We start from the raw sequence: 17,887 nt of genomic DNA on the forward strand, positions 1-17,887 counted from the left end.
GGTTTTATTCTTGTTTATACTGCAGCACCAAGAACAGTTTCTCTGTGGAACAAATATGTAGGCATTTCACTGTGTCAGCTTCAGAATTAAATCACAATTGCTACGATTATTACACAAGAAAAAGATAAAAGTTACCATTTTCTTTTCGCAATCTTGTTATAAATTTCTTCGGAGGTATTACTCCAACCTTTTTCTTCTGGGTGGCTATACTGTGGAAAAGATCAGCTAAGCATGTAAGGAGATTCTCTTTTTTTCTTGGTTGACTCTTGTATGCTAAGACTTTGTCTCGAAATGGTCGACAAAAATAAAGTGCCTGAAGAACTGAATTGCAGTAGCAGGTATTCCCGAACTATAAAATAAGAGAGAGATCTATTAGTTTGCATTGTATCACTGTAGAGAGGTAAAATTAAATCCAAAGTATAACAGAGTGCATAAGCAGGGGCAAACTTTCTGCAAGTCATTTCTTCCTGACTAAGGTAGTAAAGCATAATACTGTTTCACAAAGGATTGCCTAATACACTGTATGTAAATACAAGAAAAACCTAGGTAAACTTGAACCATACTGTTCGTCTCACTTGTAAATTTAATTTATTGGTAATATTTTGCATCTACTTGGGTCAAAATGTTCAAAAAATACCCCCAAATTTCACAACTCCCAAAATATGCTCAGGTAAAAATATCTGTCTATGACACATCTGCCACAACAGTAAAGAACAGGCACAGCATGACCTTGTACCGCGAAGAAATTCAGCTGAAAATGGAGAGCTTCTCATACACTTCAGAAATTGGATTCTTCAATCTTAATAGCTGTCATCAAAGTCAGAAATAGCTGCTTTAACCTGTTCCTACATTTTCAGTTCTCATTTTAGGGTGACAGGACTGGGATTCGGGAGTTTTCTTAAACCAATGTGACATGGCCTGTTTAGGAATTAAACCTATGACAGTTGGTAGTTTCAAACCAAGGCTGCAAAGAAAACAATGCCTGATTTGGATGTGTGCATTTTGAAGGAGGCAAGCCACTGAATTGAAAGGGAGCAAGAGGAGTCAGCAAGAAAAGCACCCAGAACGCCCCCTTTGTACCAGGACACTCCAGATAGGACACTCCAGGTGTCCCTCTTCCCCAGACTCCTTGGAGTTCTTAAGCATTTGAGTCTTGTGCTCACTGACATTATCTCCAGCTCACCCCAACACTGTAAACCTCCCCATCATGTCTATGAAGGCATCGTGAGCCACTGGTGGATAAAGCCATTCTCATTTCATGCTGCCCTCCTCCAGTGAAACCTACTATTTAACACTGAAAGTGTGGGAAAAAATCTTTATAAGGCCCTCAGCAAGTAATCCAACCTTTCAGCTGCTGTCATGCAACCTGCAAATTGAAGCACATACCTACTACACACATTCTGTAAAATGTGAAAATAACGTTCATATTTACATTATATATAAAGATAGTAGCACATAGGAGTAGCAAATCCTGAGACTATATTGTGATGGGAAGACTTTTATAGTAAAAAGTGCATTTAGAGATATTTTAAGAGCAGGTTCTTTCAATAGGGAAGAAGAACTAAAAGCTTTTATATCTTAGGAATAAAAGGGAAGTAACTATTTTTTGCTCTCTCTCAACCAAGAGAATGACAAACAAGAGTACCATGCAATTTAATCACAAAACTTACAAGTTAATTGCTTTCCTTTATTTTAAATTAATGAAATATGAAGAACTACTTTCTAAATAACCAAGACACACTCAAAGAATAAGTAAGAAGTGTATTTTAAAAAATATATTAAGATGTCATATGATATCCATATTAAAAGGTGAGGAAAGTAATACTTATTATTTTTATTTATTTAAGCTAGGGGAATGCTTGTATTAGCTTCCTTGTGGTCCAACTCTGCAATCAACTAAGTCAATGAACTTAAGAGGAAAACCAGGGCTTTTTTCCTTAAAGGCAGTAGATGAAATCACACAGTAGCCTATGTCAAAATATTTAATATTGTAAGCTAACTATCTATGAGTTTATAATTAGAAACAGCCTTAAAAAGAGAACTACATTAAAGTGTTAGGAAAGTTCTTAAAATTTAATCAAATTGGAGAAGCGCTAAAATTTCTACAGCAAGTGTCAAAAGATGAAAAGGAAGCAAATTAGAAATTTCACAAGATTCCAATTTTTAAAAGGAAGAGTTTGATGATAAATTAATTAGAATGGTAACCATGCAGTGAGAGATGACCAAAATATGAAGAACTCAGAACATGAACAAAATTCAGATTAATTTAATACGAATGTATGTTAACCCATATGCCTGTGAGTATGAAATAAAACAATCAAATTAAGTTCATAAAAGGTCTTCTTCAACCAAATTCAGAAAGATAATAGGCAACAGAAGACCATTTGAAAACAAATTCCTGAGAAAATCTAATTAGTTCACATTTGTTTTATCTCTAAGGCATCATTCTTTATTGCTTCAACCCTCCAAATCTTTTAAAAATAAATGCTTCCAATCATTAAAAAAATTATTATGACACCTGTATTGAACAACAAGGGGGAAAAGGTCAGGACATTTCTAGACTAAGCAAATAGGGAATTTGATAAATGAACAAATGCTGGTCTTACCACCATTATTACTTTAGCTCACATCTTTGACTCCACCATAGAAAAACACCCAACAACTTGATCCAGTCTCCCCACCACTCGCTAAACACCTATACTGTTTTCTGATTCCATTCTTCAATACTTGACTCTGCTGCAAACACAGCCAAGGGACACTTTCCTTCTCCCCACTCCCCAGCCAGCACTGTCTCAGTGGCACAACACTGGTGAGTGCAAGTGCTGAGCTGGGTAACTTCATGCCTCAAGTTTGCCTCACAATAGCAGCAGAAAACTGTAAGGAAGACCATAATCATAATTTTGTATCTTAAATTTTCAGCCTGTATGGGATACAGAAACTCCTCTATCTCACTTGGGGGTGAGGAGAGACCATGTACAGTAGGGTTACTTTAACCAGTGTTTTCAACCAGTTTATTGCTTGCCTCCTTGTTTCTGTGAAGACTATCTTACATTGTGCATGTCTAAAAAAAGTAAAAGGACCTTTTCCTCTTTTCATCAGTTTGCGTTGTTCTTCCGTTCTGAATTCTGAGAAATCAGATTATTTCCTTTCACAAAAATACTGCATTCTCTCTGTATTCCACACAAATTTTTTTTTCTTTTGAATTCTGAAATCAACATTACAACACCCAAACCTTTGGGGAAATAATAAAAATGAGACAACGGGGAAATTTGCAACAAAACACTGCACATCCACGAATGCTTACAGTCTTATAGTTTACTCTTCTGATGCACATACAACTGGGAAGAAACTTGGTTGTTGAACCCCACAAATCTACAAAAACAAACAAGAGATTTACAAGAACTCAGATCTGGTTGGAACACTGTCTTTGTGCAGCTCTAGGGTTCCCCATAGCTCTGGTGCACTGGCAGCTCTGGCAACTTCTAGCTGTTGCAATGGGTCACTCCAGTAAACAGGATTTCTCCAAAACACACAGATCCATTGCAAGAGACTGAATAACCAACCTTTCTGCTCTAGAAGTCTGTTAAACAGCTAAAGAGCTACCAGAGTAGCTCTTTGAGATTAAAAATCTTACTTCATGCTCACTGGATAAAATGATTGATTTAATTTGTGAAGCACATAGATTTGAACAGTTTACATTACTGCACTGCAGAGGAAAACAACGACGATAGGCAGACTTGATGTTCCTCATTGTCCCTTATGCATAGGACATAACACTAGTAACGCTTTCATCTTACCACGTATCTTAAATATTTCCTGCTGATTTAGTGGATGGTATTGTCCTTTCAAGTCTAAACTGAATTTTCCATTCCCATCAACCATCTGGTCTTCCATATGCTTCCCATAATTGCCCTTTCTTAAGTCGTCTTTTACCTCCTTAAGTTGTTCTTTCGGCACATCCTCAGAATAATCCCTAGATTCTGCCACAAAGCTGGAAAAGAAACAAGATAGTGCTCCTACTTCCTCTTCTTCTACACTACCTCTGGATAAATTCGCAGCTCTCTATTTCAGAATTGTCATCGTTACCTAAAATCCTTTTCTTTCTTCCAGACATCTCAAATGTCTAGCTATCCCACAGTTAGAGCAGCTACTGACTTTCACATTATCTCCCTTTTTTCCATTACTCTGGACAAAGTTAGGAGAAACAAAATCGATAAACAAATTATAAAAATTTAGCAGTAAATGTTAATGAACCTCTAAGAGGTTCACTTCTTGCAGCTCTTCCTACAAAACAATTAGAGAAATCAATGAAGGCAAAAGCTGCGATTTCTACCACTTCTCAAGGTAACAGTACTCAATTTATTATGTAATTATCTAGTATTCATTTTCGTTCTGTCATTCTCTCTAAATGGCCATTGGCCATAGTTTGTTATTTTTCCTTTTCCTGACAGATTTACATTCTGCAAGCTTATTACACTTTATATTGTGTATATTGTGTATACATACTGTGCTAGTAAACACAACCCATAGAAAAACCATTCAAGCAACAATATGACTGAATTTATTTAGCCAATGCGGTACCTGAAAAACACCATCGGTGTACCATAAATGTAATGGGATCCCATTTCACTATTTGTTACAATTCAAAGAATTTAGGTCCATAAAACTTTATTGTTTGAAGTTAAATAAGCAACATTCCTGTAGTACACGGGAAGTTAAAAGCACTCTCAGTTATCTTAGCTGCCTGTCTCTTACGTGTGTGGTTGAGGGCAATGACTTAAAGGCAGATATCCTTTCCAATTTCCTACTCCCTCTTGGGTACAGAAAGCCAGAATTTGTTGATATTCATTATATATGAGAATGATTATCCTCTATTGAAACTTTTCTTAAGGTACAAACTATGTAAAACTTCAAGATTTGGTATACAACACAATTTTACTGTTTTAAGTCAAATCCTTTCTGGACTTGGACAAGAAATTAGGAAAACAGTTTATCTGTCAACAGTGTAACAGATTTGAGAAATTGGTTAGTGGAAAAATGGAAAGCCTAAGCTCTCCTGCAGAACTATCAAGTATTAACAGTTAAACTGATGTATTTCCTTTGGAGAGAAACAATGTGTCATTCTGAGGGCATTTCAACTGTCATGAGAGAGAAAAGAAATCTCTAATTCAAATCATGATGTCTGAGAGGCATCTAAGTCAGCTTATCAGGAAGTGTTTACTGACTCCACAGCGTATACTCGGACTGCAGGCTCTTGAACAATGTCATTGCTACGAGTCTGGAGGTAGAGACATATGTTACAGTAGCAGGACAACATCTAAATAATTATTTTCATTAAGAAAAGCAAGGCAATGTCTCCTGTTAAATCAATTTTGTTCAAATATGTACTTTCCAAAGCCCCAATAAATAATTTAATATTTCTTGTCAGTATAATGCCATTTCTAAAAAACATACTTTTCATTAGTAATACTAGAAATTAAAATTTAAATTATTCCTTAAACTAACTGTTGAATAGAAGAATTTATTACATTTCTTCTAACATTGCTTTTTCAGGCTCAGTATTTTCTTTTTAACCTTAATACAAATAGCAGATATAAACACTTCAGATTATCAATAGTCTTTCACAATTTTTTTTTCCTGTAATGTATTTATTTCACTTAGATTGGCATATTATGAACTACAAGCTACATATTTTAAATAGCTTTTTTTAAGACTTATACATTTTAACAGCCTACAATAGACTTGGCCGTTTTAATACCCTACAATTTGTAAAATGGAATAAAATATTCAATATAGAGTTCATTTCAACAATTACTTCAGCCGCATATTTCAACAAATACACCGAATTGGAAACATATTTCAATAGTATGTATTTTCAATGACTGTATCTTTCAGTGTTTTACTTATTCACTCAGGAGCAATCCTGCAATTTAACAAACCCAGTCCTGGCATTTTGAAGCAACGAAGTTATGGTCTGAAACTTACATTAACCAAACCAAAATAGTGCTCATTGACTGGAAATTGTTCCGGACCAATCTCTTTCTCCAAAGCTGAGGCATTGGCGCCCTAGAAAAAAATCAAAAGCAGTAAAATATTAGTATTGTAACTACATACACACTACATTTAACTAGTTGAGGACAAAAAAAACCACAAACCAGAAGTTTTCTGGCAAGGATAAATGCCCCAAACCAACTAAACAACCAAAAAAAACTCAAACCCTGCAAAATACCTGGTCTCAACTAAAAATATTACCTTAGAGATGTTTCCAAACACGTTTAGTTCAAAAACATCTGAAAATAAGTTATAGGTATTTCCAAATATGTTGTTTTCAAAAACATCTCAAAGTTATATAATTTCCATGTATTTTCATGCAATCACATTGCTTTGATGTTCCATATTTATTATTTTCAGAGTTGAGCTTCTTCAATAACAAGTGCATTAATACAGTATTGCAAAGCAGGTGATACAAGGTCAAATGGTGACCTTACACTCTTAATAAGTGTAATTTTCATACTGTATAGCACATTTCAGAAAAAGTTAAGAGATGCAGACTGCTCATAAGAAACCAAAAGACTGGTCTGTTCCACTTACAGTGAAAATACAAAACGTTCAAAGTGATTTGCTAAACACCTTGAACGTTGTAAAATTAAAAGACAATGTAGTACAGCTGCACTGTAGTATAGTGATGGTATGCGTTACAAATGATGCAGCCTTTGCCCAACAGATCTGTCACGTTCGATCTTCAAAACGAAGTCAGAGAAGGTAACTGTGGTTCTCACCAATGGTTTTTGACTGAACTTGTGCAGTAAACACTGGGTTTCAAAGGAAAACTTTGGGTTTTTTATTTAGAGACAGAAAAACCTCTAGTCTGGAAAATTCAGAGAACAAAAAACCTAGCTTTCTATGAGCTCTTACAGTGACTGCTTTTAGAGAAAAGCAAACGTATCCAACTCTAAATCCCTTTTGTTCCAAAAACCAAAACTGATATATATCTCCATCAAACTAATGCATGACCATGAGTATTCCAGCAGGCCTAAGTGCAGCTAATGTAGCACATAACATGTAGCAAACAATCTTAAAAACAGGTGTGACTCCTTCCCAACAAGTTCTTTCTTTACACCAAGGATATAGCAAATAGCCATTACATAGGACATTACAGTAAGAAAATTAAATCAAAATCACAGATTGCATTAAAAGCAGCATATAGGATTTCACAGATTAACTACAGAGAGGGAGAAGGGCAATATAATTAAAATCAGAACTGTATCAAAATATATAAAATTAAAATGAAACTATGATGTGGTATCTGCCGTGACGTGATCGTAGTACTGCAGAACTTTATCCAATCTACCTCAGTGGTTCTGAAACTGGAAACACATGGTCAAAGGCCCATCAGGAGGTAACAACTTAAACTAGAATAGATCAAAAGATAGCATAACTCCACACTTGAGACAGTACAGCTCTGCTCCATTCACAGCATAGCCCCAGCTGCTTTCATCAGTCACATCCCCTCCAATTTTTCAGTAAGATAAAGCCTCTCCTATACTGGGGATAAAGCTGCAGAGCTTATTACTTCAGAAGCAGTTCTCAAATAGAGATGTTGGTGGTAAGGAAAAGGGTTACTCTCATTTAACATTAAATCACTCAATAACCTCTGAATATTTAGTTTTGCAGCCTTATTGAAATGCACCCATGAGCTCTGGCAAGGGGGATATTATCTACAAATAAACTAGGAAAAAAAGGAACTGTGAAGGCCTTTTATCCTATTGTTAAATTCTCTACTTCTTTAAAAATAAATAAATTCCAGAGCAGGCTTTTAGAAGACACTTCCTCTTTTCGAAGCTAGGGTGGAGTAGCTGCTTTATTTTATCTTCGGAAGGAAAATATTATGATATAAATTTTGATGTTTCTGTTTTGTACAGACCTGAATACTGTATTTAGTTTTCTAGTACAATGAAGATCCTGACTTGGCAATAAGAAAGACATGCTAAGATATCCCAAAATTGTTATGGTTTGGCAATTACTCAAAGATGCTTCATTCAAGGCTTAGACTTTCACATGATTTCAAAGCATGGCATTACCTGTATTTGAATGCAGTTGTTTATGAATGTTATTACAAACCAGCATGGATGTTTTACACCAATATAAAAACCCTCAAGCTACTGAGACTTGACTTCACAGCTCTCTTTTTGTCTGTCATTAAGGATGTTATTCCTCCCTCTAAAGTAATCATTTACACTGTGCCCAGTATGTTGGTTGCAGAGAGCAAAAGCACTGAAATAGCGCAGTAAAATGCATGTTCACATCTGACCCATAAAAGCTATTTTAAAACCTAACTACGCCTTGTTGCAAAACGCTTCCCAATCATGATTACAGTCACACATTATCAGTCCCAGTCTCTTACTGACTCTTATGCAAATACAGATGTGGGGGGAGCACTGAGACACCATCAACTATTATGGTACTGTATCACCTTTTGGACATGAGGACAGAAGGGGTTTAAGGCAGAAGTGCAGTGTATCTCTTTCCCTCAGCCAAGATGGGCTTGTTGGACTTGGGAACAGGACTTAGGAAATTTCAGGTTGTGCTGTATGCTGCACAGTATAGAATTTATTCATCTGCCACTTGGCTGGGATGTGGGAAGATCACAAAATAAACTTCTCTTTTTCAGGGTAGTCACTGAACAACACATGCAATACATGTTCAGTAATACAATACATGTTCAGTGGGGACATGTTCAGTCCCCACACTGCAACCTGGCTTTGATATTATACACGGGATAGAAAGGAACATCAAATTTGGTTAGTACATCCACCTCCAATTTCCCACGTTGTCCTGAGCAGAAGCACAAAAGGTCATGACCCAGAAATGGGAAGCAAGGGAGGCACAAGATAAGTCCAATAAGCTAATATTGGAGTTGTACTGGAATTTACCACTTTTTGCATCACATTAGTATAAAAGCTATACATCACCAGTCACTGCCTTGCATTACCCCCCTTCCAGCACAGGCACAGAGAACACTCATTTGTCGTAGTTAATGCAATATGGCTTTACAAGGTAGAAAGTTTAGCAACTAAGGTGTGTTTACAAGGACACAATATGAAATCAAGATTTGCTTAACTTTTATCTTTTACTGAAAATTATCCTGGAAACAATGTTAAACTATCAGTGATTATAAAAGAATCTCCACTAACCTAATGAAAGTTAGGTGTAAAAAACTACTGTACACTTCATCATGTGTTTAACTTCAAACTGATATGAGATGAATCATGAGTAACCTTAACTTAATCATGTTCAAATCAGTTGAACACTTACTACTTATCTCTCCCATCAAGTTAAAAAAAAAGCCATATTATTGGTTTTATCAAATATTCCCTTAAATGCAAATTTCTTAATGAAGGGAAGAATCTGTGTTTGTCATGGAAGTCTCTTAATTAAATTTCTCAGTTTTTATTTTCAAAAGAGCTTGAGGTTTTTACAAATCAACACATTTAACACTAACCAAATGAGTATTTGATTTTAGTTTAGTAAAATCAAAGCCCAGAAAACACACTGGGATAGGAAAGTGTACTATCTTTGTATCGAGTACAATTGGATTTTCCTGATTTTCAAGCTTCACAGATACAAACTGAAAAAAACACTTATATTGTACATTTCCCTGGACAACATGAAAAAAAAAGACAGCTCAGACATATGATGCTGGTTTTTGATTGTTTAGTTTTTCCACTTGCTAAAACAATAATATCATTAATGCTGTTTCCACTTTTATTATTGCCTTTTCTCACTGCCTCAGAGGCCACACTGTTACACTGCTGTGTTGTTACGTGTCAAATGAGCACTCCTGAGACACACTAACAGCTAACCTGTGGATACGCTACCTGGAGTCAACCTGTAAAGCAAATCATTTGGTGCTTAGGATCTGACATACACCCTTTGGGTTTCAGAGGGGTTTTGCCAGATTAATTCTAGGCTGGCTTTGTGACTGAGCACCAGTTGCAGTTGAACTATGTTGTTTGATTTAGTTCCCTCCAAAAGTATCTAATTTGTGTTCTCTGAAACCACTCCTGAGACACAAACCAAAGTATAGTAAATTGGGATACCGCCCTATGTTAAAAATGCTGTCTAAAAACATTAACAACCAGGGAAACAATTGCAGTTTTAAAGTGTCCTACCTTGCCATTATCATTCAACCTAGCAGGCAGAATTTCTCTTACAAAAGCTTGATTCATAACCAGTCTAATGTGCTTGGAAGCTTACACTGATGTTAATCTTATTGGTGTAGGACAAGGGGATTTGATCTATCCCTTTCTAGAATAAATATCAGTTGATAAGTTGGCGGGTCATCTTTTCAGTAGTTAACAGCTTTATCCTCTAGTTTGATTGAGTAGTAAATTTCCCAAGTAAAACCAAAATTTCACCTTTAAAACAAATTAACATAATTATTTATAATTTGCAAAAATAAATCTCAGTACAGAAGCACTCACTTACTAGTGCTTTCACTTTTTTTTTTTTACTACAGATGAGAAGATTCTTCCTTGCCTGTGCCACTAGTGAAGGTGTACAGAATTTCACAGACTAATAAAGGCACTGTGACTGATAGAATCTTCTGTTAAAGAAGAAATGCATAACTCTACTCTTCCAGTTATGTTTTATCAGAATACGTGAATTCATACACTTCTGTGCATTTATATGAATCAGGACTAAGAGGAAAGAGAACAGCTATATTAAATCAGTTTCTATCTGTTGCTTCAATTGCAAGTAAAATGGAAACATAATTCATTTGATGGTGTTTCTAGCCAGGAAGCAGAAGTGAAATATGATGAGTGGGATTCAATAATCCTCGTTGTTCATTTCTTCGCAAAAGATCATGCCTTAGTGCTAAACAACTTGATAATTTAACTATGAAATACTTGGATAGTTTCAGTTAATATTTTTAAAATACTTAAAAATAGTGTTATTTTATTAATTAATTAGTTTAAGATATAGCCCTATATATTATAATGTGCAGCTAAGACAAAAGGTTTTTCATTGACTACAAAGTGAAAACACCTCTGCCTGAGTAAGAAAAATTATACCACTGCACAAAATTAATTTCTCTTCACATTTGGTGTATCTACTAAACCCATTTTTTGAGCCTTACTGAGCAGGCACAACCTATTTGACTTCACACCAACTAGATGTAGTCATACTTCTTTGTGTTCTGAATACTGAAGTCAAAGATAAGCTAATATTTCAGAAAAATTAAACTTACCTAACTACCCAAAATGCAGGGTGGGTGGGCAGAGCACACTTACTCAACTGCTGTTGTTGATAAACTGCATGCTATGGTATGTTTCTGATGCTCTTTTAACGCACATAATTCCAGTTTCAGAAAACAAATATATTTATAACCTCCCATTTTCATGGAATAATCAAAAGAATTTGAGTTTATGAAAAATGATAAAAACGTTTTCCAGTTCTGATCTAAGCTACAAATAAGACCCAGATTTTTTTCTCCTAAACTGAAAGATTAGATAGACCTTACTGAAATAAATAATTTGTCAAAAGCATTTAACTTTGGCAACCTTCCTAAGCTAGGAAACCAAAAGTTACTCCTTACACAGGGCTTTCATACACCTCTTTCCCTCAAAAAATTTGAAAGAGAAAAGCAGACAACATCATTAACGAACAGACATCCTTTTACCACATTTTTACAGAATCATTCCTTGAAATTTTTATGCAAATTAATTGTTTTGAAAATGCAAAAAGTAAATAAAAAGGACTGCATAACTGACCAACCTAAATATTCAAGCCCTGTAATCGGATCAGTTGTTCCCACTGACACAGCTAAAAATTCTGCTGGCAAGACTAGAGTCCAAGTTTGCATTTCATTGTTTCTTTGTGCTTAGGACTTGCAAGATGCATGTAAGCATACATGCAGGTAAAAAGAAAAAGGAACATTTATATAAATAAAATTATCCAACTAAGTAATAACTAAATAATTCCCTTTGTCTGGTATAAAGATTGCTTTACAGCTACACAACTTCAGGAACTTTCTCCTTTGTGTCTCATATTTCACATTTGTTTTATATTAGAGTCAAATTTCTATTTTGGTGAAAATTTATAACAAAGCTGTCTAAATTAATTAGTACACTAGCCCATGTCACAAACCCGGTATTTTAAAGAGCAAATACACAGACTCATCCTTTATTACCATATTTCAGCACGTTGCATCCACAGAAACGATGATGACAAATGTCTCAATCATGCTTGAATCTCAGTGTCCTGTTTATCATGAAATATTCTCCTGATAAGAACTCCCAACAGATGAGTGAACCTCCCTAATGTGGTTTAAGCTCTTACCCCAACTGCCTAACAAATACTCCTCCAAAACTTCATGTGCTTGCAATAGAACCACCACAAGAGAACACGTGCCTGAACACTCCAGTCCACTGCTCACGGCAGATTCAGGTCATCATGCCAGAGTGAAATGCAGTGGCTGAGACACAGCACATGTTCCTTCTTGCCACCCATGCTACATGAGCAAGTCAGACAGCTGGATAAAGGAATACCACAACACTGCTATTTATTCTGTGTTACCTTAGTCCTCTCCTCTTCTGCTTTCTTTTCTGTCACCTCCTCATTTTGAAGCTTTGTTTTCCCACAACTTTTCTTTCCTTCATGTAACTTTCAATCCTCATTTCTTCCAGCATGAGTCCTCTGTATACTTTCCTGTGTCGTCTGTTAACCTGATCATCAATTAATGTTTAAGTATTATAATTTGTGCTTCAGAGGAGACAGTGAAATTAGAAGGAACAGGATTGAGTACATCACAGCCATTTCTGGATGGCTGCAGACTCTGGCAAACATCAATTTACATTAAGTGCAGATTTCACAATCAGGATTGAAAACCCTATTGTAAACTAACGATTCCTTAAGCAGTAATAAAGCCCATATATGCATACCTATGTCACAGTCAGCTACAAAATTTTTGTGCAATTTAGAGTTTTAATAAAGCCTCTCTGCTATGACACCATAGGTAAGTACACTGCAACCTTCCCTCAGCTGGGCTCTTCCAGGGTCTCTTTCTCCTAAGCTGCCTTTTTCCACACGTCTGTCTGAACTTTAGTACCTCTGAAACCTCTTCACCCTTAAGGGTGACTGAAATGGGCAAAAAGGTACTACTGGTGACAGTACCCTTAGAGGAGACAGACAAGGAAAGTACAATAGCCAACCATTCAGCATGACTCCCTATGTCTTAATCCTTTCAGAAACAAAATAAAAATTTGGACTGTAACACCTGGACAGACTTGTCAGGCATAACACACAGTTACATCCTGCAATCAACATCTAGGCACAAGTTATGTATTTGATGTCAGTGCTGGGGGGCTGAATCAGTCACTGAAGACAATCAGTGACCCTGTATACAAGATGCTGGACTGGCAGATAGAGAAGGGAATACATTGACAAATACACAAAGAAGGTTTTCATGTCTAATGCTACAGCTTCTAGATTAGCATTGCTTTTAAATATCATCACGCTTTTTCAGGTTTTGCTAACATAATCAACCACCTTCTAGCAGAAACACTGAAAAAAAAGTACTACTACCATTACAACTTCCTTCGGTATGTCTGAGACTGACATCTTTGAATCTTTTTGTAGCTTTTAAGCTACAAAGGTAATTCATGTCTTCTTGTTTCAGCTACTCTAAGACTTGATACCTTTCAACTGCTAACAAGTGTTTCCTGGATCCTAGACAAGAGAAGCAAAAGTCAGAAGTACTAGACACAATCTGTATTTATGGTGAGTATAACCTGGGGCATATCTTTTTGCAGTTAGCACGGCTTACTTTATCATTCCTCAGCCATGCATAAAAGCCCCACATAATTCAGTCAGGTACGACTTGGACTACAGTTTCATGCACGGTTAAGGGTAAAAGACCAAGTTCTACTTTTACTGTAAAGACATTAAAAATAATTTTTATAAAAAGACCACACAACTTTAACCTCATCCATTTTGCAAAAAAATCAGTGGCTAAACCACTCAAGGACAAAGGTATTTCCAGCGCTTTTCCACAATCTCCAGTCTTGTAATTACTACAGCACAAAAGACCATGGGAGTGGTGGTGTAAAGAATTTTAAGGAAGCTTAAAGGGATACAACACTTGGACACAGTCCTACAGAAAGAGCTCTGTCATCACGGGTATGAACACTAGAGTATAGATCAATGAATTAATGAAGCATACAAAGGAACCAATCCTGTAGACAGAATGTCCTTTTGGAAGATCATCCCCAAAAGGCACCATAGGTAACAAACTAAAAATACTGGTTATTGACCTTCACTGTACCCACACAACCTGCCAGTACTGCAACACATAGTATATTTCTTTCTAACATTCAGAGCTTGAACAACAAGGGTAAGATGCACGACATATAACAGAGGCAGCAGAAGAAAAACTTGAATTCAGATTAAAAAAAGAAAAACAAGTCACGAAACACAGAACTGCAATGGAAGAGCTTCTTCAATACAGTTCTGGACTGCTCTGTTACAGATTGTAAGTCTATGTGCATGCTAGATTTGTGTAGGCACAAACCGTCTCTTGACAAAAATTGCCTCTTACTGGTTTTTCACTAAACAATCCCAAGAACAGAAGCAACAGCCTGAGAGTTTCTTGAAAGAGGCATGTAAAAGGCAAGAATAACTTGTAAGAACTTTCAGGTAGTCGTCTGGCACTTTTATCAAAGAGTGTGTTGACACAAAGAAGCATTGCCAGAAAAAAAAAATTAGTATTACTCAGTACTTAGATTCCTTTACAGTTTGCAAAATGTATGCTTAAACATGAGTATTTGACTCTTGTTAAAATTAAAAAGATCTGCCTGAACACAGTCATACTGTTCTAAATTACTCCATAGTAAACACCAAGTACTCCTTCACTCTACTGATGTATTTTTAAGCACAACCTTATATTAACTGTTGAAAAGCTTTTACAGCAGGTATCCTATGCTAGGTGTCCCATGCCACAGTACCATTAAAGCTCATGGATCAGAAAAGCCCAGGGACAATCTTATGCCTGGAGTTTATCCATCTCAGTGCACATGATAATGATTGGATAGATAATACCTAATTGCCATCAGAATTTTCAGCTCTATAGATATAGACACTTTAGTTAGTCATAAGAAGATTTTTAGTTGAAAAACTTGTTTCAGGATTGACCTAAATCCCAGAGACATAATGTCATTTCTAATAATCGTAATCTTAAACTATCTGCTTGGCCAGTCCAGACCTACAGTTTTTAATGTAGTCCAGAAGCAGAACAGCGAGGTCTCATACTCAACCTAAATCAAGAGGTCAGCACTGAATTTATATTGATGCAAGGGCTAGTGGTCAACTCTGGGCGAAAAGATGGCAGCTAGGTTTGCAATGAAACGAGATTCACTCTAGCTCAGGGATCAATCACACTGGTTCCTCAACAACCTAATGTAAAATTTGACTACTTCAGATAATGAAAACTCCTGAAGTACATGGTACATTTCCTAAAACATTTGGTCATATAAAGATGTTGGTATACAGCTGATTAATTCAAGAAGTCATACTTTTCAAGTCCAAATTAAAAGATCATGTCACAAAAATACACTACGCCAGTGACCAGCCACCACCCAACCAATCCCATCCTATGGGTTTACAGACATTCATTTAAAATTCTCATGGGCCACCACTGAAACATCTGTTTGAGATGCTAGGGCCTCTTCACAGCGAGAATTCTGAAAACCATAAAGCAGTTCCCAGTAGAATAAAATGTAAGCGTTTCCTAGTGCTTGATTTTATGAGGCATTATAATGGCAATTCAGCTATTTCCCCCTAACCATCTCTTCTCTTCCCCCGTGGCAATAGATTTGGGAACAAGATCTTTCACATAGTCATGGAATAGCTAGAAGAGAGCACAAGTGCAAGACTTTCTGCTATGAGCCATCAACACATCTCTTCCATGACAAGAAGTAACTTCTACTAAGGGATATTTCCTTTCTTAAGTTCATCATTCCTCCATCAGCAAATCTATTGAGCTCCCCACCCTCTTTAAAATAACCCAAGAGAGCCTTATCACATCTGTGCATCTGCTTTATGGCTCTAATTTATCATGAGAGGGAGTAATGAAAAAGTAATCACTGGGAGAAGCCTCCTAGCAGGACCTGCATCGATGCAAACAAGTCGGATTACACGCCAACGCGCGGAGCCGAGCCGGCGGGACGGGATGCTCGCCCTTCTCCGGGTAACCGGGGGAGCGCCCGCCCGCCCGCCCATGGGCGATTCGTGCCCCAGCACAGGAGCACAGAGCTCGGAGAGCCGGGGACGCTATGGAGTGTGCGGGGAAGAGGAGGGCGCTTCCAGAAACCCGACCGTGACCACCACACACCTACAAAACGCAGCCCCGCACTGGAGGCGATGCCCTGGAGCTCCTGTCCCCTGCTCTGGGCGCACTTTGCGGAAGGCTGTGCCGGGTTACCCCGCGCTCCTACCCAGTCCAAAGCCGGGACCCCGCCTCCTCTCCTCCCTCCTCCCCTCCTCCCGCCAACCCAGCCCCCAGCGCCCGCATCCAGGCTGAGTCTTCCAAAGCCGATTAACCCCGCTCCGCTCCCGATCGCCGCCCACGGCAGCGCTCCCGCTCCGCGGACACCGCCCCGCGCCCCCGCAGCACGCCCCCGCAGCACGCCCCCGCACGCCCCCGCCGCCACCGCCCGCGTCCCCGCCCCCGGGGAGCCGGCAGGGCAGCGCAGCCCCGGCCCCGCACTCACTCACTCACTCACTCACTCCCTCCCTCACCATGGTACAGATGGAGGCGATTTTGGAGACTGTCATTAGGATTTCCATCCGCCCAGCGCCATCTTCCGCCCAATCACAGTGCCGAGCCGAGCGGAGCCGGGCCGGGCCGGGCGGGATCAGGAGGGGCAGGGAAGGGAATGCAAAGGAAAGAAGGAAGGTAGGCAGGCGGCGGGGTAGCCCCCGCCTGCCGGCGCGGCGCCCACGGCGCGCAGCTCCCACCGCGCCGCGCAGCCCCGCTCTCTGCGCCCGCCACCCGCCGGCTCCCGGGATCCCGCCCCGCCCGGCCCCGCCTCCCGCCGGGTCAGCGCCCGGCTCCCCGCCCGCCCCTCCGCCACCGCCTCCGGACCGCCCCCCGCCCCGCCCCGACCGTCCCGGGCATGCTCCATCGGCGGCTTCGCGGGCGGAGAGGTGATGGGTGTTACTTGATGGCCGGGGAGTTACGGTGTCACAGGCTCAGAGAACTGTCACGGCTAGAAGAGACCTGTAAGATCATCCAGTACAAGCGTCGTCCCGGCACTGCCACTGTAACTCGCACTAACACCTAAACCACTAAACACTATCACCCAGCGCCAGATTCAAACGCCTCTTAAACAGCCCCCAGGTGTGACTCCACCACCTCCCTGGTGGTATTCCAATGCCTGACCACAGAATCCCAGAATGGATAAGGCTGGAAGGGACCACAGCGGGGTCCATATCTGGTCCAACCTCCCTGCTCAAGCAGAGTTGTCCTAGAACACATTGCACAGGATTGCATCCAGATGATGTTTGAGTATCACTAGTGAAAGAGACTCCACAGCCTCTCTGGGCAATCTGTTCCAGTGTTTGGTCACTCACATAGTAAAGAAGTTCTTCCTGCTATTCAGGTGGAACTTCCTCTGCATCAGTTTCTGTCTGTTGCCTCTTGCCTTCTTGCTTGGCACCACCGAGGAAAGCCTGGCACCCCCCATTTAGGTACTTATAGACATTGATGAGGTCCCCTCTCAGTTGTCTCTTCTTGAGGCTGAACAGGCCCAACTCCCTCAGCCTTTACTCGTAAAAGAGATGCTCCAGTCCATTCCAAAATTTTGTAGCCCTTCTGCTGGACCTGCTC

General features: G+C 39.0%; 1 protein-coding gene across 2 annotated transcripts in view; it reads right to left on the minus strand.

Moving 5' to 3' along the window:
- Nucleotides 1-16,976, minus strand: part of USP12 (ubiquitin specific peptidase 12) — a 34,510-nt gene extending 17,534 nt beyond the window's left edge. The window contains exons 1-3 of one of the 2 annotated variants that reach the window (XM_050333970.1): nt 16,798-16,976; nt 5,986-6,066; nt 136-349 (exon numbers count right to left, since the gene is read on the minus strand). In XM_050333970.1, the coding sequence (XP_050189927.1) occupies nt 136-349; nt 5,986-6,066; nt 16,798-16,845 (343 nt within the window). In that variant the 5' untranslated portion in view covers nt 16,846-16,976. Of the gene's footprint in view, nt 1-135; nt 350-5,985; nt 6,067-16,797 lie in introns of those variants that run through there. The other variant, XM_050333971.1, reaches the window with a different exon arrangement.
- Nucleotides 16,977-17,887: the final 911 nt, after the last annotated feature.

Source organism: Myiozetetes cayanensis, unplaced genomic scaffold (assembly GCF_022539395.1).
Source record: "Myiozetetes cayanensis isolate MyiCay16 unplaced genomic scaffold, myiCay2020 scf5-8, whole genome shotgun sequence".
Lineage (NCBI taxonomy): Eukaryota > Metazoa > Chordata > Aves > Passeriformes > Tyrannidae > Myiozetetes > Myiozetetes cayanensis.